The sequence below is a fragment of the Battus philenor genome, unplaced genomic scaffold (genome assembly GCF_028537555.1).
Source record: "Battus philenor isolate CCGP_79_NKW_IND1 unplaced genomic scaffold, ilBatPhil1.0.hap1 SCAF_5, whole genome shotgun sequence".
NCBI lineage: Eukaryota > Metazoa > Arthropoda > Insecta > Lepidoptera > Papilionidae > Battus > Battus philenor.
The window spans coordinates 11,734,463-11,758,971 of record NW_027181715.1 but is presented as its reverse complement, the minus strand read 5'-3'; the positions used below and the strand labels follow the sequence as shown (position 1 = coordinate 11,758,971).

Genomic DNA, 24,509 nt, shown 5'->3' with positions numbered 1-24,509 from the left:
ATAATTTTCAATTTAAATATTATCTTATTGACAATTTTTCTTCATCTAACTTTACTATATTTAACGGAATCGTAAATATCTTTTGCTTAGTTCTTTTGAATAATTAGCATTTACATTAATATCTTTGTTATGATAAACAACACTATAAAACAAATACTTCTGGAATTATCAATTTCAAATCTAAACTTTTTGGTTTTTAATTATACGGCTTCAAAGTTTACTAAAAGAAGTATAAATTTTATTAGGTCGCCGAGCCACAAGTATGCGTACTTACTCGAACATCCGTACCCACGTCAACATATAATAATATGAAGAATATACTTAGGGGTATTGGTAGCTTTTCTGTACCAAAACACTCCTTGATTGAATTAATTGAATACGAGAAAACCACAATGCGAGCCAGTAACACGCAATTTAAATAATTATCCGACGCAATGCAAGGCAACTAGGAATTTAAACCTTCCAGTAAGAGAACAAACAAATACTCTTTATGTACATGTGACGAAAGTTCAAATTTCCTAGCATGTTGCGTGCGGTCGCTATTACAACGGGACACTAAGAGCTAGCTTTACAAGTAAAATCGAAGGCCGCTAAGATATCACCGTTCATTACATACACATAATATGTACACAGGGCATGCCGCGCCCGGTCTTTGAGCGGGGTATATACAGTGGACGCAGCCTGCACGTTCAAACCGCTCACACGGACCTGCCGTTAGGAGAACAGAAAGAGACGGAACTAAATAAGTGTATTTGGGTGTGTGTGTTGTACATAGTATGTACATTTACATACTCCCTATCACATTGCAGAGCTACGATACTGAAAAACAGATTATCTATATCCGCTTTTAATATTTTGATAATTCTAGCGTCTTCTAGCTAATACGCCTGCATAAACAAGTTATCCCATAAAACAAAGTCACGTCGAAATCGGGAGACACGGTTAATAAATAAGATAGATAAACAGATAGATACAAATTCGATAAAATAAAAAAAAATAAGCGCTATCGTTTGAGATCACTTGACAAGATTGCATCGTATATTTTTTATGAAACCCGTTGATTATAATTGTTTAAATAAAATTCGAGTACATGGTATTTCAAAGATACGGTTGGTTTTCTTTTAAAATCAGACCATTTCATTAATAGAAAGGTTTACATACGATAATATGAAAGTGAAAATAAATGTGAAAATAAATAAAGAAAAATTAGAAAAGATATAATTTGTAGTCATAAAAAAGATAGGACATCACAAGGTGCATAAGATTAATTAAGTATGATTAATGGCAATAACCCCATAGTTCTCATTGAAAACCTATGGAGGAGGCCTGTACCCAGAAGAGGACGTTCCACGGAAATGTTGATGATGGTAGTAAATATGGTGATGATTGTGTTAGTGATGATGGTGGTGGTGGTGGTGATTGTTATGATGATTGTGATGATGTTATGGTAGTGGTTATGATGATGATTATTATGGTGGTGATTATGATGATGATTATTATGGTAGTGGTTATGATGATAATTATAGTGGTGGTTATGATGATAGTTATGATGATGGTTATGATGATAATTATGGTGGTGATTATGATGATGATTATTATGGTAGTGGTTATGATGATAATTATGGTGGTGGTTATGGTGGTGATTATGATGATACGATGATGAACGTAAATTATTTTTAAAATGATTGAAATGCATTTTTAACTTGCCCATCGCCAGATTTCGATTTCAATTTTTATGGGACACCTGCATGTACAAATACTATCAGATGATATAACCAAATTCTTTAATAGACGATGTGTAATATGCAAACGCAAGTTTATTTAGTGTAATGTAATCCCCTCTGTTAGCCTAAGGGCCAGGACGTAGGTTATTTTCAATACTGAAAAATTATAGCTCGAAATGCGCCGTAACACCAATGGTACCAATTAAAGGATGTTTCTAATCCCTAACAGGACTAATCCTTGAAACTAAAGATTATAAATTCTCTCAACTTACATTTTAGTAATGAATGACGTATTTCCATGAACAAGCTTCTAAGTGTATGTGAAACAAATGTAACCACAGAAAATATAATAAATATTAATCAAAAATTCAAACTTATTGACAGTATAAAGAGGAAGCGTTGCTCCAGGATTACGCGCATTTTTGTAACATAACAAAATCTCGTTAGCTTACTGCAATACCCGAATTATATCTTAATTGAAAAAGACTGCTGTTGTTACTAATCAATCATAATAAACACAAAATAAATCATTAGTTAGAAATGACCATTAAAATTTTACAACATGAAAAGTTTGCGGCACGAATCAAATATGGATGGTATAGTATTATTTATAAACACAAAAAGGTTAAGTAAAATAAAAAAGAAGACCTATGTATTTGTGATACTCGGAAACATACAAAATAGTAAAAACATTAATTTTTTATATAAATATATAAATAGTTATGTACCACGCTTCATAATTGCCTTCTTTTTTTGCAGTATGAATTATATAATTTGTCTTTCACATTTACAAACTGCAATAATTATATAACGCATCCATCAAGTAGTATAAATTTGCAATATAAAAATATTACACAAAATTAATGTTTTTTTTTTACATGGATGATAAATCCAGACAAACTATACAAAACAAACTGCGCGAAAATGTTAGCAAATGGTTTGTGACACTGTGTGAATTGACATGTTTCCCGCACATGTACACTGCACTGCTATGATAATGCAAAAGCTAGTTTGAATGCAATTTCTGTGCATTTAATACTTTAATCATCTTTGTAGAAAATTTATCAAAGTTCGGTAAACATTGAAAACACTGTTTTTGGTTTTATATGTGAAGTCATTCGGATTTCACATAACAAAGTATCCTTAGCGCAATCCGAATTGTACGTTACCATGTGCCATACCAACATATAGTCCTACCTCGTTCAAACAATCCTTAGCAAACACAGCACCACATTTCCACTAGCACTGTCTGTCCGGCTAGAACTCGAAATCGAAAAGTTCTGACAGCCCTTCGTCTTGATCGAGGCAGAAGCCGTAGTCGGTACCCGACATCGGAGGCTCCAATGCCAGGAACGGTTCCAGGGGCTCTGCAAACCAAATGACCATTTCCACTACAACTTGTTATTAATTTCAAAAATGTTAAAACATTTCTCTTTAGCTCTTTTAAAACACAATTTTATTTATTATATTAAATACAAAATTAATTCAAAACTTAATCTATTATATTCTTTAAGCAATAGATTATCGATTCACAGATTTTAAAAAAAGTCAAATGGTCTCATATTACAATACAATCATTCATTTAGCCATTTCAAATTAATTCCTCTTTATACATACATAAAAATTCCTTATGTATTTTTTTCTGAATAACACATTGTAATAGTTTATATAACCATACATGAAATATTATTTGGAGAAATTTAAAAACCATATATTATGTTCTTTTCCAATTTATACCATTAAAATGAACAATATAATTAAAAAGCCCATTACGAAAACTTGTAATATTCAATTTGTAATTTACATTGAGGCATCTAATTTTTTTATTTACATGTGAAATGTGATAAAACATTACATATTTTTAACTAGAACAAATTTTAGTAACATCGGAAATTTTAATTATACTCATAAATGTTCTCAAGTAATCTGTATATTCAAAGACACAAAGTTGCAAGCATTTTGATAGGCGAAGCTAATTCAATTCATTACAACAGTACAAAAAGCATTATTATTTATCAGCAAAAACGTTAATATCCATTGTTTTGACTGTAATGTAAGATTTCGCTTTTCAAAATTATTTGCTATACAATTAAATCGAAATTTCGTCTCCACATTGTAGAATTCAAATTTAATAAAAATTGTATGAAAACTATTTTTTAAAACTTTAAAGAAATCTCTTGTTTATGGTTAAATTTATACAGTCAAATAGAAAAAATGTAACTTGGGAAATGTTTTACTGAGGCGAAGAATTTAATATCAGCGAAACAATATCGAGACGATATTTTGAAGTGAACCACAAAAGGAGTCGCAGTCAGTAGTGCAGGACGCTGTTAGAGGATGAGAGCGTTGTTACGATCGATGGTGGCATTACGGTGGTATTAGTAGATGAGTTGGCTGTTAGTGGGGGCCGCCGTGAGCTGAATCCCATGGTGCTACACGTAAGCACTGGAGCCGCACGGGAAACAGCTCGCGACACGCCCCCTTGATTCCCACAATCCCAATCCCACACTTCCCACTATCCCAGTCTCCACACTTGGCTCAAAACCCGCACCGCACTCACACCCAAAGTATGTACAATGATTATAGAAAGTATGATCGACATGAAATGATTAAGCAAGTGATCGGGATTTGTTTAAAAACCAAGAATGGAAAGTCTGCGAGGCTCGTTGCGACTAAGGAAAGAGAAAAGTAGTCGTAAGTAAGCTAAAGATGAATGTAACGAAGTTGCAAGTCGTGCTACAGGCACAGGTTGTGCGCGAGCAAGGATTGTCCTTGTGCTCTCTAGAAATTTGCTGACTCAATGTGTAATAAGTTATACAATGAATGAAAATATTGAAAGAAAATTAAATTAATATGTTTTATTTACTAGTGACATGAATTGAACATCTTAATATTTTTCATCTCATTTCTTTAATACCTAATAATTTACAACCTGCATTTTTTTATGATATAATAATAACTTTTGTACTAGTGGTTGCATAAATATTGCATAAGTGAAGTATAAAAAGATATACTCTATGTTAATATGCAAAAATTTTGACCCTTCACAAGATAAAACCAGGACGTATCTTTAATCAGAAAACATCATGCTTCTAGCTTGTGAGAATTAGAAACACAGGGTTTAATCATAATAACAGAATTAAATCATAATACATTTATACTGCTTAATATTGTGCTATGTGTAAAATTCAAATAAAGTACAAAAAGTTTCGACAACACTCAGAAGAAAAACATGAAAAAACATTAAATAATTATAGATAATAAAGTTAAGTTGCTTGAGACGGAAACTATAGCTTTAAACGAGGTTTAAAAACTTGTATAAAAAGTTATATTAATAAGTAAAAATATTTTGTAACTTAAAAAATTCAATGCTATTTTTGACAAAACAGGGAGGGATAATGTACAAAAATTGCATTAAACTGACTGCTGATTGAGGGAACAGCGAACAAGTGAAGGTCCGTCTCAAGCGACAATTGATCAGCGACACAACAGTTAACAAGTTAGTATGAGGAAAGCCAGTATGAGTGTGAAGTATGAGTATGAAACGGACAACACAGAAGCATGCAAACGACAGCCGTGAGTGCGCGCACCGCGGGCGCGAGCTCCCTGGCGCGGTGCCGTCGGCAGTACATCTTCCGCGAGCCGATCGCTCGCGCCGTGCAGCTAGAACTCTGACTGTGATGTGACGGTGACACACAAGTCGCAGCCCGAGTCCTAGCCGCAAGACGCGACCACCCCTCTCTCTTCTATCCAAACTGATGCTACTACTTTCAACACCTGTAACAGCTACGCCTTCGCTTGCAAGTTTTATTTTTGTACAGAATTTAACAAAAGAAATTAAATACGTTTACAAAATACCCCTGCTTGATTATTTACATAGCCCTTAATGTAGGTCATTATTCATTTGCCAATCTAAAGAAATAATAAGTAGTTATTTGTAATCAATATTCACAATGAAAATCACATTTTTACTTTTTTCCATCACCAATATGAACAGCAGCATTTCGGAAGCGTTTTAGTAGTTAGATCTAGAATATTCGCAGTAAAAATGAATGTAAAGCAAATGTACTCTTCGGTTGTCCTATTCCCAAAATAGATCATTATTAGCTGATGGTTTTTAATTTGTACCTTCACCATCATATTACTCATTTTTTTCACCAATAATATTTTAGTTTAAAGCAAAAAATCAAATATGCTTATCACAGTAATTACAGGCCTGTTAGTTGCACATGGTGACTTTTTAATCTATTTCCATGCAAAACTAATACAAAATCTATTTACTAAATCGAAAACAAATTAAAATGATTAGACCTTTCATAAAAGGTCTAAATAATCTTGAATCGCAAACTAAATTACATTCATGCTTCACTATGAATATAACAGATCTTTAGAATCCGGAAAAGAAATGAGGGCGCAGTTACAATAATATGTTGATTAAACAAGTCCATACCTGACTCCTGATCTTCAGTCTGCATCTGAAAGCGACCGCCGCCCATTATGGGCGCAAAGTCGTCGCTGTCCGCTATTAGAGCATTACGGAGACGACCCCGGGCACTACCGACTGCAAAAAGTACACCTCGCCTTAAACTTCCAGTATCCAATTAAGTCAATTTTTACGTAAACTACATTATTTCAGAAACATTGATGTAAATCAGTCTCGTCTTGTCTCTCTCCCTCTCTCTGTAAGACTCTCTTTAAGATTTGTAAGAGAAATCAAACTATATCCTCATGACTGAGGTCAGTTGCCAAGCATATCAGCCTCCCGTTCAATTTTTTATTTTTATAAAATCTTAAGTAGTTGTTCATGGTCATTTTGCAGAGTTTTGTAACTTCGTCCAGCGAATAGGGGCCTGTGCTAGTTTCCTAGTACCGTCTACTATTTTTTATAATAACATTATATTTATTTAGAATGTTTTATACTCACTGTCGGGTGTGGACATTGTGGGCGATTGAGTCGGATCAATCGTGGACGTAGGCCGTAACGGAGTGGAGACCAGCGTCGCGCCGAACGTCGATCCGAGCGTCGAGCCATGCGCCGTGCCGAGCGTCGTGCTGAGCGTAGCTCCCATCGACGCGGCCAGCGGCAGCGTTGGGTCGGTTACACACGGCGTGCGCACCACCAGAGTCCGCGATGCTAGTGGAACCTCTTCACACTCACGTTTTATTGGTGTTCTGTAATCAAAGTGATCAAGTCAAGTCAAGATGTCGTGAACAATCGGAAAAATGTGGATTAAATTGACCAGTATATGTTGCCAGTGATTATTTACACCACTAATACGTGGTTGTTTAGTGGGCCTTAAAAGAAAGGCTTAAGGTCACTCAAAGAGCAATGGAGAGAGAGCTGTGCGCGCACCTTTACTACGAGATCGAATAAAAAATGAGGGGATCCGCTTTAGTCAGCGACGTAGCTAGAAGAAATGCTCGCCTGTAGTGGCAGAGGACGCGGCACATCACTCATGCAACTCGTCTCGAATATTTCTGAGTGAGAGTAGCAATTTCAAACCTTTAAATGTTACCCACAACGCAAATCGCATTGCGTTACGAATATTGATTATCACTATTATTTTCAACTATGTACTATGTAATTAATTTACACGTCCAATATCATATATTTCTCAATAATCACTTTCATATTTTTATTTTCAGGTATAAAATGCACTAGGTCACGTTCATAGTCTAATTTCCAGGGATTACAGTCGTTTCAAAACAATTAACTGCTAAACGCGGCGGTGCGTTTCTGATCAAATTTAGTACGTTCGGGTAGTATTAAACTAAAATATGGACACATCCTAATTTTAATTTAGATGTAATAATGGCCTAATAAAAATTTACAAAACAGCGATGCGGGTAGTTTGATGCCGTAAAATTCGTCGACAGATTAAAGCATGCCGAGGAGGTATATCGTATCGGCTAGATTACTCCACGTTTCTATGACCTCTACTTGAATCCACTAAATTTGTTATATAGTGACTATATTCCTCATCATGTTAACCAGTAAGTAGAGTTGAATATTAAGAGCGGTCAAATTGCATGAATGAAGTAAGGCTACGCTAAGTTCCAGTTGGTTTGTTCCGAAGTTGCATAACAGACAACAGTCTTCTTAGTCATGGATAATTTTCTTTTAATTAAAAAATCATTCTAAGTGTTTGTTGGATATTTTTGTTTGATCAAACAAATTTCTACCGTCAAATCGGAAAAACAATTCGTAAACTAAATATATTCGAGAGAGAATAAAAAGAAAACGGATCTAAACATATTGAGTTAAATACGTATGACGATAAAAAATTATATTCTTTTTGTTTCCTTACCCGATCTTTTATGTCTAGGTATTTAATGTTTTAGAATTACTATTCTATAAAATCTTTATATGTTCACGAAATATTTACAAAGATCACTATATTTTTCAATGAGTGTAGTAATTTCGTACTTTTAAATAGTGCTCGCGATATGCATTGTATTATGAATATTAATTATCGCGATAGTTTTCAGCTACATATTGTGAAATTAATTAAAAAGTTCACTATTACTTACTTCAAGATTTTAATTCGTTTTTTATTAACTTTAAGCATTCGATGCACTAGGTCACATATAAAGGTTAGATTCTATAGACGACACACACTAAGGAGAGCTATTTATTCCACAACTATCGCTATACTACTACTAAACCCTGCGTGTTACGGAACAGCCTTATATAGCAATGGCGTTATAAAACTAAAATAATCTATAAACCACCCGCAGTTTAAAGTTGAAACGCATAGTACCCGTTTTTTATGCTACCTACATTAAACCTAAGAGCAAAAAAATATTAAGTAATAACACGGGCAGTCGGTTACTATATGGTTACATTAAAGACGGTATGAGTAAACGAACTAATACATCTTTAGTTAACGAGAGAATGAGGAACAATTAGCACATTATAGTTTAGACCAAAACTGTAGAAGCTGTTTGTTTTTTTTTTTTTTGGTACCAAAAAAATGGTCACTGGCCATATTTGAATTAACAGTCAGGGCAGGGCGAAAGTGATTCATAACCTAAACCCCATTTTTAGTAGTAAGACGACACCTTAAAGAGACTCGGCGCGGGTCGCTACATACATCCACTACCTACATCCTATCACCTAAGCTAAACACTTAGATCGCGTGAACGGACTCTCCATGGAATGGCCTGACCACAAGAGCTTCCGAGAAGGAATATTGGCTTGAGCTGTCACAAATCAAATTCCAAAAATCATTCCAAATCAAACTCAGATCGAACGGGCTGATCCGACTGGACTTGCCAACTAACTACCATTTTGGTAAGCATTACCACTGAGAGAAGTTGTAAAAGAATATAAACTTCTTCATTCTCGCAAGTAAAATATAGTAATTAAAAATATACCCGAGGTTACTGTCCTGTCGCTTTCAAATAGGAAAAATAATGTAACATATTTTACAATAATCACTTCGTTTATAGATTGTAAATAAAAACATTAATTTTGCAATCTCTATTTTAATACTCTGATGTTTTTCAAATTTCAGCCCAATTTTTATGAAATTACCTTGTACATAAAATTAGTTCTTGTAAAGTTGTTCCCAAATTATGCCGTGACCACAGTAAATGGAGATTAAATATATTTATGTATCCAAAAAGTGATGTACTTACGTAAAATCTGCTGTGATAGAACTCGAAGGTAGAGTTTGCAGCTGAGCTATAAGTGGCGCTAGTAGTGCCTTGTCGTCTTCTAACAGCGGGTCCGATGGCAACATGCCTGCTGTTAATCAAAATTACATGTTAGGACACAATCATGTTAGAAGAGGCGTTTATGTATTGTTTTGGGACGAAGATAGGCAAAAAAAATCTCTATTAACCATTCGCAAGCTATCCATCAAAATCCCAGTGCATTCCAAAAGTATTGTGGATAAATTAGATATCATAATAGAATGCTTTTCTAATTTGTTAGCCCCCAAAATTTTAAAAACTAAAAAAGATATAGAGAAATGGAAATACGATTGATTTCGCTTTTAGGTGTTTCATGTGTTATAACTGATTAAAAACGCTATTTATGCTTTAAAGGACATACTTTCTTTAAGAAAACAGAAGAGCGGCAAAATATTTGCTCGCGCGCAGAGATACACTTTTACAGATATGACAGCGCTTAACTTGATTGAACTTGAAATATGAAAGCGCAATAGTCGTCAAACTATTAATCTACCCAATTTAATGAACAAAATAAGCGATATTTACTTTAATCAAAAATATAATCATTGTTTAATAAACAAATCAGTCTAATTTTTTTTGTATTTGTGATGTGATAACAAATTAATGCAAAGGTCAGGACTAAAAAAACTTTTATGGTCTATTTCTCATGAAAACATTTAACCAGACTTTTATTGTTCAGATATGTATTGAAAACCTACATGGGGGTGGTGAAGAAGGTCTCTCTTTAGGACAGAGGTAGACTTCGATTTCTCCCGACATTGACTTCAAATGAATCATGTAGCCTTTTTCGTCGGGATGAGGTACCTGAAAACGAAAAATATTTCAAATTACTGAGATTTTTGTTAAATTGAAATTTTTAGTAATAACTCTAAATGTATATGTTATGTGTTATTATGTAATTGCTTCAAATAAGGATTTATTTACTTCTGTTTAAGATATTGACTTTGTCTGTTGTTGAAACAGAAGGCATTATTGAAGTTAAAAGTTGCTACTAATGATATTCTGCTCAGCTCTTTAAAAATTCAAAATCCTGTAACCATTATTAGTTGGCATCATCACAACATAGTTTAGTGTTCATGAACAGTTTGGCAGAAGACATAGTCGCCGCACAAGAGTCTACCAAAAAATGTATCTGGGAAAAGAGATGGTGCATTTACATCTCCCACTATTAGAAGTCATTATTCTTTTGTTTATAATTCAAGTTCCAGATCTCATTAGCAAGCTCACAGTCGTTCAACTACACGTTGAAATGGCTATGCTTGGGATTTCTCTATGAGATCGAATCAGGAGTAAGATCCGTAGACAAACGAAAGTAACCTACGAGGTGCAGCTTATTCTCATGTACAAGTAGCCGTGGGCAGGCCACAAGGAGCGCAGAATAGATGGCCGCTGGTACCTGAGAAGAATAGGTGAAAGAAACTCAGCGACCTATGCATTTGTATTTTGTACATTCATATAGTCTGGGAGCGAACACATCATTCTCAAGGTGTGCTATCTTTTATGAATTCATTCACAGTGGTAGTAAATATTAGCAACTTTTTCTAAATCTTGCTAAAATTATAAGCCTTCTGAACACTTTGTGGGATACTCTTGTAAAAGCGTGTACAGTGTCTAAAGGACGAGATCTAGCTTGATGAAATCGAGTCTTGGGTATACAGAATTAGTTGTGATGATGATGTTTATAGAGGCTGAACATAACTCACGCTAAGCCTAGTATCGGGAGGCGCTTTAATAGGTATGACAGTTTGATTTCTGAAATCATCGATGGAGCGCAGGTCCGCGTAGGTGATGTAGGCGAGCGCGCCATGGTCGGCCGAAAGGCGTTCGAGTGCGAGCTCAGCAACTGTCACCGCACGAGACACACGTGCTTCGTGCACGCCCAGCGCACGCACCTCGCGCCGTAACCGCCGCGCGCGCAGCTCCTCGCCCGCACCGCCGCCCACGCCTGCACACACCATAACCATTGGATTAACTTATTGTCATAGCTATAGCTTATAGGTCTTCGATTAGGCCTATTTGCCTCACAGTGGACGTCTCTTGGCTGAAATTAAAGAATTATTATTGCTCATCATGTAAAACTTGGAAGCCTTTACTCTAACTGAAATGAAGATATTACACAGAACCTAATTAACTAAACACTAAGATACTAAGTTCTCTACTATATTCCCAAAACTATGTAACAGAAATATGATTATATCAAATATGGAAGTTTAAAAAATCAAACTGTTCAAGCTAGATTGCAAACACACCACAAATCATATTTCATCCTTTTGTATGTCTGAACAAGCGTTACGGACGGACGGCGACGTTTTGTAAGTCTCGACTTACGACACGTACTAAATATAAAGTAGGAAAGTTTTTGAAGTTACTGGTAAACAAAGCTAAACTTCTTAAAATTATATCGAAAGGCAAAGTCAAGCCGACATTTTAGTTCTTCACCATCGAAGGCAGGTAAATTTTCATGGATCCTGCTTACTTAGATTCATAATACATCTTCGTTTTTTTATTACGCCAAAATAGACGCCTTATTGTCTCCCGTGGACTTGTAGAAGTCCACCTGGACTTCTTTGGAAACCTTTGATATTCAGTGTATGCAGGCTGTAATCCACATACCTACTGTTCGTTCGCATTAAAAATGTAGTAAAATATCATAGCCCTCGCCACACCCCGTAACCTATCATTTCATAATTTAACCACAAATCTTTGGACACCATTGCGTCTCAAAATATACCTTCAACTGGTCACTATGTCACTATGTCAAAGGTGTAAATGTATAGCTCATTTATCATCAAACACCTTTAAATACCCATTCCGAATGATCCGTCGCTTTCTTAAGTTAATACACACGAAAATTTTAACAAGTTTTTATTTCTAATAAACAATATATTCACCTGCTTTATCAACCTTTTGCCATCTAGTATACAAAGTTTCTATGCCGGAGCGGTAAAAAAATCAATCGGTTTTTTTGTAAAATATGTCATCAGAAACGACATTACTTGCGGGTCCCCGACTAATATGTCGCGACAGGGGATCGGTGGATGTTGATACATAAGATATACAGCTTTCCTCTCGTTGATTATTTTCACCGTTAGTGAAGATCTTACTTAATTCAAAAAAATGTACGAGCCCACCCTGAATTGAACTCGCTGTTGTATGGACTCCACTCTTACATTTCTCAATAGTTATGCTACCAGCATAGCACAATTAAATTATGTGATTTTCTTATGAACATATTAGAGCGATGAGAGTAGTTTTTTTGTGACTATCAAATGTGAATTCAAAATATCTTTATTCAAGTAGGCATTTACATGCACTTTTGAAGCGTCGATTATTTTAACATTTTCAGCAGAAAGCTACAACCAGTTCCAAACGCTGTTCTGCTGAGAAGCTAAACAGTCCACACATTTCGATCAGGATTCATGAGTTATTAGTTAACTCTTGAATCCCTCATCGTTATTTATTTGATATTACACTTTTAATTTTAGATTGAAAACTAAGAAAAAGACGATCTAGGATATGGTGTGGAACTTCATTATATATGCGTATTATACAGTCAGACCCATGGAAGATTTGTGAACTTTTTGAACACGAAATTTAAATATTAGGAATATTTTTTATTTCTTGTATTTACCTCGTGTCTCTCTTTATATTTTAGTTGAGATTTTAAATATTATTGTGTATAAATATTATTAAATATATATTGAGAAACAACCGTTAATATACCAATTTCTTTAAAACTACTTTCAGAGAATCTCTAGTTTTTAGGTTATAAATAGTCCGTAGCTCTTTGTTGTAAAATAAATATAGAATTTATTTCCACGGTACTGCCCCATAATAAAATACCGTAAGATGCTATAAAAATAACTAAAATATAAGAGTCTTATTGTATTTACGTTCGTTAAGTGTCATACTTTTTAAATAGCAAAGACGACCGAGCAAAGTCTGCTGGTGATTGTTGAGTGATGGGGTTCCACTGGAGCTTTCTATCCAAAGTAATTTCTAACAAAGCTGTTGAGTTAGACAGCTCTAACACCTCATCGGTTATAAATAAGCCACAATTCTGACTTTTCACATTGTTAATCCCAAAATACAAGTATATATGTGCACAAACTAATCAAACTTCTACTGCACATGGTATCCTACATTCCTTTTTTATTTTTAGTGTAATAAACACGTTTTTCCCTGGATACATTTCAAGCTTATAGTTCAGACTCAATAATCAATAATCATATTAGATTACCATCTAGAATAAAGGCTATCATGTCATGATGCAAAAACCTAATATTTAAACGCATAGAACAATTCATGATATGCTATGTCAAACTGCAAAATTACATTATACTCTGGCAAGTGAAGACTAATTTGAGACCGGTGTTAATTAAGTTACATGTAACAAATTTGTGTTATGTAAGAAAAACAGATGATCGATGACGATTCTTTGGATAATCTTTATAAATTTGTATTTTTGTTACAATAAAACAGCTCATGCTCTTTCATTTATTTTAGACAAAATTTGTATGTAACGTAAAAGCTGTATTTAGAATATCATTTATAATAATAAAATAGCTCTTTTAATTGAGTTTTAAACATATCGAATGATTTGTTATGGATGTAAAAGCTTTAGCCTCTGCGTAAAGTGATCATATGAAATATATTTACAATACATTTTTGGTATCGGAATGCGAAAAGTCAATTCTGGCAGTAATGTCTGCAAGGACAGATAGTAAACAATAATAATTTTAATAAGTGCTTATTCGGAATTCGAAAAAGCTTTTTCCTACTATTTTATCATTACGTTATTATTTCTGTACGCATTGACCTTTAGATAGGGTATACAATACATTAATTAATAGCAAAAGAGCAATTAATCATCCTGTAAATATAAATACAACATTTAGTTGCTACCAAAAAATTGGTATCCTTTACTTAACTTCGCGAGATTCAATAGTATATACAGCGGTAATCTGTTATTACGTTCATATCTATTTGATTACCATTATGCATTAAAGGCGTAAAAATCACACAAAAGTATATAATAGTATGTATGATTCATTTAACTTAACATTAGTGAGAAAACGTACCAATATTAAAACATGCATTTGCCGCAATTGCCCCTATCGTAAATAAAAAGTAGAAAGTACAGTTTCACACACTGTAAACTGAGTTTACGTGTACAGGCGTTGGCTGCAGACAAACCTGTTTACATTATAATAGAATAAACATTAACGTGGGAAAGTTAAAAAGCATCGCTTTATTTAAAGGTGCCCCAGGCAGATGGCGCTAACCCTCTATCACTGTAACAACACTCGAGGCAACGAACGTCACACAAGGTGCAATACGTACCGCGTGTCTCTCACGTGTACAACTCAAACTATGACACTTATTAGGCCCGGTACTGTTTACTTAGAACGATATAAAAATACATAAAAGAATTAAATTACGAATTAACATTTTTTTGAGTTTCTGGCCGGCTCTTCTCAGCAGATCTGCGTTCAGAACCGACGGTAACTTACTAATTTTAAAGTAATTGAAGATTCAAAAGTGCGTTTAAATGCTTATTTGAATTAAGATATTTTTAATTTGAAGTTTATTATTATATATTATTTTATTTATCTCTTTTAGTTTCTTGAAAACTGTACCTCTTATTGGAACTCTCGTTATTAAAGAATATACGCGAAAACTCTGGCAACCAATTATCACATAATCTTTTATATACTAAATGGTGGTTCTGGGACAAAACAAAAGTTAATACAACAACAGTACACGTGGCAAAGAAAACCGATACCAGTACTAAATCTGAATTAATTACTTTACTACCAGCGCCTGCCATTTTAGCTACAACGTGACGTATATTATGTCAGACACCGCGTACCAATCCGACGCTTTAACACGTGAGTTACATCTAAAGTTAACACCAAACGCACCTAACCAAGTATCAAATGTAAAGAAACAATCAAAATGTACATTTTAGTGTAATAAAAACATATAATAATCTTATCCTTTGAAAAAAATATCTGCATTCAAGAATTTTTAGCTAATCGAAATGTGTGCAGCTTGATTTGGTTTCTTACATGGTTTATAAAGTATGCATAAAACATCGTTAAATATCATTTGAATAGTGCAACTGTTTAATTTCTGACCGATTCTTCTCTCTAAACCAGCATTCAAAGCCAATAGTAGCATACTACAAATGTTAAAATAATTGATTCAAAGGCGCGTGCAAATGCCTAGTCAAATAAAGACATTTTGAATTAAAAAACAAACAATGAACTCACCACATTTCCACTGGATGTTATTTTTCGATCTCTTCTCTAATATACCTATGCCTTCTAAAACATTTGTGATATCGTATATGCGCCGCTTTTGAACTGAAAGCTGTTCCGCCGCGATATTCAAGTCGAGCACCCCGTTCGGAGAGGACTTGAGAAGTTCAACAAACTTTTTAGTGAGTAGACCTAGCGACGTGTCAAACCTGAAACAATATTCCAGAAACTACATTAAAATTAACTATTTATTCATTATTAATCGGTTTTAGTCATTAACCTAACCTATCACAGATATACCAAGAAAAACGCCCAGGAACGGACTGGTAAATTGAGGTTTTTTTTAATAAATTCTAACTATCGTTCATTTTTGGTAAAAATTAATTATGGAGTCTAGTTTCTAATTTGTTAATCCAGTTATGTAAGTCATTGAACTCGACGGACGTGAAAGTTCTCTACAACAAAAATGCTAAACAATGTCCCTAAACAATTCATGTTTAGGGTCCTTTTTATTTACTACATCGGTTCATAAAATAAAATTACCTACCTCGATGAAAAATATTGTACCTGGAGCGTTCTGTGTATTTTTTCATAGAACTGGACGGTCGGCTGTAGGGAGTGAGCACTTTGACGCGCTTCTGTTTCGGAGTTTTAAAGTCTGCCTTCATTGGCACCACGTGCCCCTGACTGCCCGAACTGCTCTCATTCAGATTCAGTCTTCTTTTCACCGCCTGCACAAGTTTCGTGGTTGGTTAGAAACGCGGTTAGCATTACAATTAAAAGGTGCCGGGAAGGGCCGAATCTGGACTCGTTAACTGCTATGGTAGAGAACTTCTACAGCTTACGCTACTGTCAATCATAACAATAAGAAGAAATCACTGAAATGTGATGATTGGTTATAGGTTCAAAGGCATCTTAGGGACATACTCATTTGCCGTCAATTAATATTCCACAAATTATACATTTTGTGCAGGGCACACTACTACCTATACAAAAATCCAAATTAACAGAAGTAATAAATAACGTTTTGCGTAAAAACAAAAATCGGATTACAACATACTAAAATTAATTATTGTTCATTCTTGCCTTTGTAATGCTAGAACTTGGATAATGAAGAATAAGAATTTAAAAAACAAATTAATGCAACATGTTTCAGATTGATCACTGTACAGGGCTGATTAGTAAATAATAAATAGGTGTAAAGCTATACAGCTTTTAACTAACTAATGAAAGCTCTACATTTACCATTTTAAACTTTTACTCCTATAACTAATCAACCTATAATCTAGATGCTAACTTTCTAAGAGAAATGTAAGAATAGAGTAATCTCATGCTTTATTGGGCTTGAGGCGTAGTTCTACTTTCGAAAAATTGAGCTCTTGTGTCAAAACGTGAAACGCTAACCTTACGAAACTTTTTAAATGTGTGATTTTTTAAATTAATCTTCGGGTTTTTGGCGTAAATAACGCTCTCCCTATCTTCATACCTTTTCATGGCAGTAGTTATTGTAGGCGTAGATTAAACACACGAAAGACATTCGCTACATGTTCATTAAGAAACATTCTTTATTATGTACTGAAATTCGATTATTCAAATTTAAAAATTCTTTATTCAACATATGTAAGATGTATTACATCTCTTATTGACGTCAAAGTTGAGACTACCGCCTTTTCGGATTAAAGGCCTCAAATCTGAGAAGTACAGGCTAAAGAAACAAAAGCACTATGTCATTTTTTTCATGTAAATATTGAAAATTATAGAAATATTATCAAATCATAGAAAATCATAGAAATATTGAAACAAAACTAACCTACATTATCAAAATAAACAATAGACAATTTGAATAAATGCTGCTATTATTTTTGACAAAAATAACAGATGAACAGAGTTGTAGGTATATTATTTAAAAATATTAAAATTAGCGGATATGAGCTACGTGGTGCGCTAACGGAAGTAACCGCGGTGTCAAACGACGGCTAAGATTTGTTCAAAGCTTATAACGATGACGTGGCATTATATTGATGTTTAAGACAGTGTATATTCAATAATACAAAATCTACTTCAAACACCTTTTAACCTAGATTTTTTTTAAAAAAAGCTAGCTGTTCCCATCGCGCTTCGCGTGGCCCACAATGCATTTTGTGGGTGTAACATAATAGAATTCTTTCACTTTTGAAAAAAAAATTATTCTGGACAATTTATATATCAGGGGGACCGGAAAGTAATGTCGTTTTTATCAAGTTCTTATTTCTAATCAACAATATATTCACCTTCGTTATTAAAAACCTTTTGCCATCAAATATATAAATTTTAAATGTCGGAGCGGTAAACGTCAATCGGTTTTTCTGTAAAATATGTCGACAGAAACGACATTACTTTCCGGTCTCACTAATACCTATAAGACCTATGGTTTGAAAACATTTTTTTTTTTTATAAATAACGCGAACAACGTCCATTGGTGGAACTGTCTTCTATGAACTCTACTCGACGAAAGAAATATTCCTAGCAAATTTCAAGTCTCTGAATTCAAATTCAAGAATTATTCAACATACGATGTATAACAAACAACTCATGTTGACGTCAAGTTGAATCTACCACCTGCTCGAATAAAATGCCGTAGAGACCAGAGAAGAACGGACGAAAGTAATTTAAAAAGACTATAAAAGCGTACATATATATAAAGATAATTAATACTATATGAGAAACATACCTATTAAATAATACATGCAAATACTAACATACATATGCCTTAAGTCTCGTGATATGTATATATAATGGGCTTAAAGCGTCGCAGCAACGTTGGGCTACGTACTGAATAAAGCAATAGCTGAAGCTTCACAGTGCACCCCTACTGTTCCGTTATCGATCTGGGCATTTGAGGCCCGTGTGATGGGGGTGCTTTTTGATTATAATCCCGCGTTCTCTTGAGCGCACCACGTGTATCTCGTTTTATCAGAAGTTTAAATACGCGAAGCAATATTCGGAGTCGTGTAAGACCTTAACATTATTACTGGTTCAGACAATACGGTGCGAATGCCAAACTTGCTTGTCGACTGTCGTAGATATGGTGACGGTGATTACTATGAATGGATTATTAAAGTGGATTAATAAGCATAATTTTCACGTGAGATAAAAAAACATTAATATGTAATTTTTTTTTTAATAATAATTTAAAACCTATAAATAGTTAATGGCATGCGACGCTAACCAGAGCAGGAAAAGATAACGGTACAAGAATTATACTGAATGATTGGTTTTAAAACTTAAAAGGGGTGAAAGTATAGATCATTTATCAGCAAGAAGCTGCCTTTGTGCCAATGTCGAGTCATCCTATATAAAGTGATCACTATTATACGTTACATTAATGTAACTTCTCTACTCGAATGCGATAGCCCAATCACTTCTGGTAGTACAGAGTCTGCGGAGATATTAAACAATAATTAATTTTAATATGGGGTTTATCCAAGCTTAGAAAATGCTTTTTACGCAATACGTCATTTATTTTCAAAACCATTGATATTTGGATAGGGTGTACCGTACATTAATTGACATCAAATGAGCTAGCACGCACACACATTCAACTGTTTAAAGCTTCTGCACCTAGTACCTAACCCTGTATAAATGACAAAGGTTTTTGACAGAAATGTATTTTAATAAAAAATCTCCACTTATCCGTTTAGAACGCAATGTGCTGTTGTACCGTGTGAATAATAAAATCGTATAACATCGAAAGCATCTATTAGGGCACAGGGATTTTGTCAATAACTCATTCCATTATTAAACGGACACGCGAATAAGTGTTTAAGACTAATTAAATATAACTTCATATCGGAAATATGATATAGTTAGAAATTTAACAAAAAAACTTTTTTTTATGCGTTGCTTTACAAGTCATCGAAACAACTGCTATAGAAATATACAATGTATACGAGTATGTATAAGTCGAATGTCTTTGTTCTGGTTATAAAAATAAAATAATCTACTTACGTTAAAAATTAACGTCATTTGTTAAGACAGATACTCGAATAATACACACATGGAAGCTTTTAAAATATCTCAGGTTGTAGACACAGTCCATGCACTTCAATCCGTTCGTCACTAAATTTTAGTATTCACGACAATATATAAGACAATGTAAATGAATTAATTATAAATAATTTGCAAGTAAATTAAAATAGTAGACGAGCGCGTGGAGATGGATGCAAGAGACATTTTCAATGAGCCGATGCAACAAATTCAATTTCAAACAGCGGGGCCGAAGCCCCCTTTAAGGAAGTGTGTGGGGAGGGTACCTACCGGCACAATGCACGACATAAATTAGAATCTACACAAAAGCCGAGCTCACGGAAGGGACCTCCGGCAAAAGAATGCCAATTCCTTATCTCGAAAATTTTTGTTATTATTAATAGCGAACAAACCGCTCTATTGTTAATTCGCTGAACTGTGGGTCTCAAAGTCTATACGCATATGTGCCGGCTTCTAAGTAAACCGGAGCAGATGTGCTAGCGGGCTCGCCGTAAGACCATCGACCCCTGCGATTAAAATTTGCCATTAACATAATTTTACCCTTCTGATTATCATGTTTAATTATTGATAGGCGAAATGTACGCCAACTAAAAGATACACGATTGTTGAATAATAAAACTTTACAAGGATCGATTTAATGGTTATTCCGCCGTTAGTTGCGCAAGGGGTAAGTCTCCCCTTGAATAAGAAGGATTACGACGGGGAGAGGGCATTGACTGAATTGCGCAATGTACCTGGCCACGTGACCCCATGGGATACCCACATGGCGTCGGGGTGATCACACAAGCGACGAGCTGCCGACATGTGTCGCACTACACTTGTCCGTAGCTATTTTTAAATTATTTTTCACAAAACGAAGTTTTAAGATTAGACCTCCAGCTGTTTTCGCATGTCGTGTAGCAAAACAATTATTAACATATGAACAACATTTGTTTTTTGTTGAAAACTATACAATCCCAACAGTAATTAGTCTCACTACTTGCCACCGTGCCCACGCGTCGCACAATTTGGCTATCATTAAAATTACGTCAGAAGAAAGTATGATGTCATTGTGACCTCTGTTTAAACTGTTAGAATAAGGAACTAGGAATTATTAGAATAGGAAGACATTAATTAGAACATGCCCTAAACTCTTACACAAGCTATCATATCCATTTAAATTACTTAAAGCCAGAAGAATTTGTTGCAAGTCCACAAATTATTATTGAATTATTTTCAACTTAAAAAAAAAACTATAACCTAAAGCCAACAAATAATTACCTTGTTTTCGTTCATATCACGTTCATAAAAAAACAAACCTTAAAAGGGATTGTCCAAGGCTAAGATCAATGCTTTGAATTAATAAACATACATTTTAACAAATCATGTTATTATTCAAAAATTATAACCTATCAACTCATAATAATATCATAGTTATATGATTACACCATATCTACAATACATGTAACTATAATACTTTTAATGCTGAAGACTGGAATTTGATATGGAAACAAAATTTGTGTTACATTTTAAGATAAGACCAAAATATTGTTGAACTGTATCAGTATATATTAGTAAGCATTTCAACAAAGGCATAGAAAGTTATGTAGCTCATTTTAAATTCTGGAATACACAATAAAAAATATTCAATATTTGATTAAAATTCATATGCTATAGGCATACATAGCATAGCAGCAATTACAAACAATTTTGGTATAGAAAATCTAAGCTTTTTATTGAACATGCCATCTAAAAATATCTATTGAATGCTATAGCATTACATATATATTACATATATGTAATCAAAAGCATTAGTAATCTTTTATCACAAGAAGATAGAGCTTTATTTAACAATAATAATTTTTATTATAATCCTTAGGATCAAATTGATAAAATAAATGCCTATTCACTGCCTTAACAGATCAGATGCATAGTGAGAACTATCTAAATCATGTTATTAAAAACTTGCCTGTAATTAGACACATTTTTATTGCATTTATATGGAATAAACTATAACTGAACCTATCACACCTAAACACTAGTATTTTGACACAATGATTAAGCAATATCTTAATCATATAGTTCATTAACCTGATACAGTCTTTGACCTCACTAGTGATCAAAAAAGAACAAAATCTTGGACTACATCAGTTACAACGTTTTCTTGTATGATGTTGTGAAATAACCTATAACCGCCATATTTCAATATTTCTTTGGATCTTTGATATTATGTACTAAAATTTATTTTAGTTCACTCTAATGATAAATTTACCTAATTTATTTAAGTTAGTGATTAAGAAACTATGGAATGATTTAATTAAGACACATTAGATTTAATATTTTAATTAGAAACTATGCAAATGTTGAAGAATTTTCATCTTGAATGAACACCATAGAAAACCTATAAACATTTTTGTGTTTTAATGTTAGAAACTTATTAATAATTGAATTATTACTTTGATTACAATCACACATATTTCATTGATGTAATGAAATCCATTACTATTTGTGAGATAAATAAATCTTCCCTTTTATTTTAGTTTATTTAATTACACTAAATGTAAAATCTTGCAAATTAAAACATTGAGGAGAAGTAAAATAATTTAGTAACCAACTTTCTCCTGTACATGCCTCTATAGATTACCATGATCACTCAACATACAAATGTACTTAACTTGCCACTATTTTCTTAAAAATGCATTAACTTAAAAGCAACAAACAAGGACTTGTGAATTACACCTCATCTCTATCTATTCTCTATGAAAATATAAGCTGAAAGAAAACTTGATACTATTTTATGAGAAATCATTGAATTTGGCTTATGCAAACTGTTTGATAATCCCATATGTTACAAGTACATACATTGATATTATCATCAATAACTAACTGTGTTTCTATCAGAATTAGATAAACATTCATCAATGAAAAGACATGAACAGCATATAATCCAGTTGATTGAAATCCTTTCTATTTGCACTTCTATCTCCACTTCATGAAAAATGCTGTAATAAGGCTGATTTAATGGATAAACTTGTACCAACTTACTTCGGACGTCTTCGGCGGTGCCGTGGGCGCCTCGCGCCTAATTTGGTGTTGTGGCGTGGCTCCATAGCCATGGTCGAGAAGGTGATAGCTGATGGGCTGGTTGGGGCTGTCGTCCAGTAGCGTGGTGTGCGACGGAGACGCCCCGACGCGCACCACCACCTCTGCTTCGCCCTCCGCCTGCCCTCGCTTCACCCCCCTCGGCATCGCTGTTCAAAAAATATATATACATAAGCATACTTATCCAGGGATATTTTTATAAAGATGAAACGTAATCATCTCAATTAAATTAGTAAAGAGGTTAGGGGCGCCGCGCGCGCGGAAATCACAGGTGAGAAGCCTCCAAAGCGGAGTGGGTCGATATAAATTATAATAAGTTTTACATAATATACAAGGTCCAAAGCATTACCTGCATGTGTCCAGTTTTGCTTACGTCACTTTTTCAACGACATTTTCCCCAAAATATCGACGACCTAGCGGTAATTCCTAAGCTTAACCGCTCCAAAAATGATACGTATACACACCAAAAAAATTTATAAAATACCCATTTATTATTTGTAATACTTACGAAAGGTGTAAGCGAACGATATCCGAATTGAGAACCATAAAACGACATTTAATGTTTTCGACGCAAACGCTACATTATCGAGTACTCAAAATAAAATGTCCGCCGCTTTGTTGGTCTCGAGTGAACTCGTGGACATCGAGCCCAATAAATTTCAGTTAAATGTCACAATTAATAGGACACATATTAATTTATTCACTGTAAACTTCACTAATTAGAAAATACAAAATAATTAGTCTATTCCGCATTTTATATTTATTAAATAAAAATGAAGAGCAATGTAACGACGACAGTAAGCTTTTCAGAACATCTGGCTTGCAAGCGACGTAGCAGTGGCGCGAACTGCGTGCGCAGGCGCGAAGCGGCCGGCCAAGCAACCCCCAGCGGACGCCGATCTCCAAATTCCTCCCCTCGTTTGTGAAGCCATAAAAAATATAATAACGAATTTTTAAATTTTCGTTTAGCGACCGGTTTTACATAGTGCGCTGCGCAAGTATAGATGGGACTTTCAAAATAGCGCGGAATATTTGAAATCTTCCTAGCAGAATACATTTTTGTGATAACGTAATATGATTGAGTTTAAATTCATTATGTTTTACACATATATGTGTAATCGACGGCTTATGTTTTAAATAATAAACTAATAATTGTGTCTGTTTTCACTTTAAAGCAGTATGGCTTAATGTTTCAGTTATATTTAAACAACTAACGTAAAAAAATATTTGTTAAGCCATATTTTTGAAAATTGTGCTTTAACAAAACTTGTATGAAAGTTTTTTATGAAAAATACAAATCGGTAACATGATTAGATGATTCTGCAGGAATGAAGTTAGACATAAGAAAATCATTGATGATAAAAAATTCTTATTTGAGTAAATTTACATCAATTGATCACAAACAAATATTAAACTTTAAAATTAACCTATCATTTATTAATATCATCCTATGGACTAAGAAATACTTTACTTTAACGTACTCTTTCACTACTATTTAATACTGATTGTAAATACACATGTTATACCTTATTTACAATTAGAAAACCAAAGTATTTTTTGTAAAACTGCACTATGCTCGTTTTCTTTTTTGTTAATTTCAAATAAATGTAAGAGTTTCATTGTTTTTTAAATTTTTATCTGTTTCATGACTCTGACACAATATTATTGACACAGGACACAAATAAAGACAAAATGTATATTTATTTTAAGTTATTCT

General features: G+C 33.9%; 1 protein-coding gene across 2 annotated transcripts; it reads right to left on the bottom strand.

Annotated features, from left to right (window-relative positions):
- Positions 1-200: 200 nt before the first annotated feature.
- Positions 201-23,635, bottom strand: E2f1 (E2F transcription factor 1). 2 transcript variants are annotated; one of them, XR_011108830.1, is made up of 11 exons: positions 23,301-23,635; positions 22,736-22,941; positions 16,253-16,416; positions 15,698-15,894; positions 11,126-11,367; positions 10,121-10,226; positions 9,366-9,474; positions 6,649-6,896; positions 6,175-6,285; positions 2,922-3,091; positions 201-708 (listed from the first exon to the last, which is right to left on the bottom strand). XR_011108830.1 is itself a non-coding variant. In XM_068772174.1 (10 exons), the coding sequence occupies exons 2-10, from the start codon at positions 22,937-22,939 to the stop codon at positions 2,982-2,984; spliced, it is 1,491 nt and encodes a 496-aa protein (XP_068628275.1). In that variant the 5' UTR covers positions 22,940-22,941; positions 23,142-23,274; the 3' UTR covers positions 201-2,981. The 2 variants fall into 2 exon arrangements, 1 of the variants encoding a protein (XP_068628275.1); XM_068772174.1 differs by lacking the exon at positions 23,301-23,635 and adding an exon at positions 23,142-23,274 and having other exon boundaries at positions 201-3,091.
- Positions 23,636-24,509: the final 874 nt, after the last annotated feature.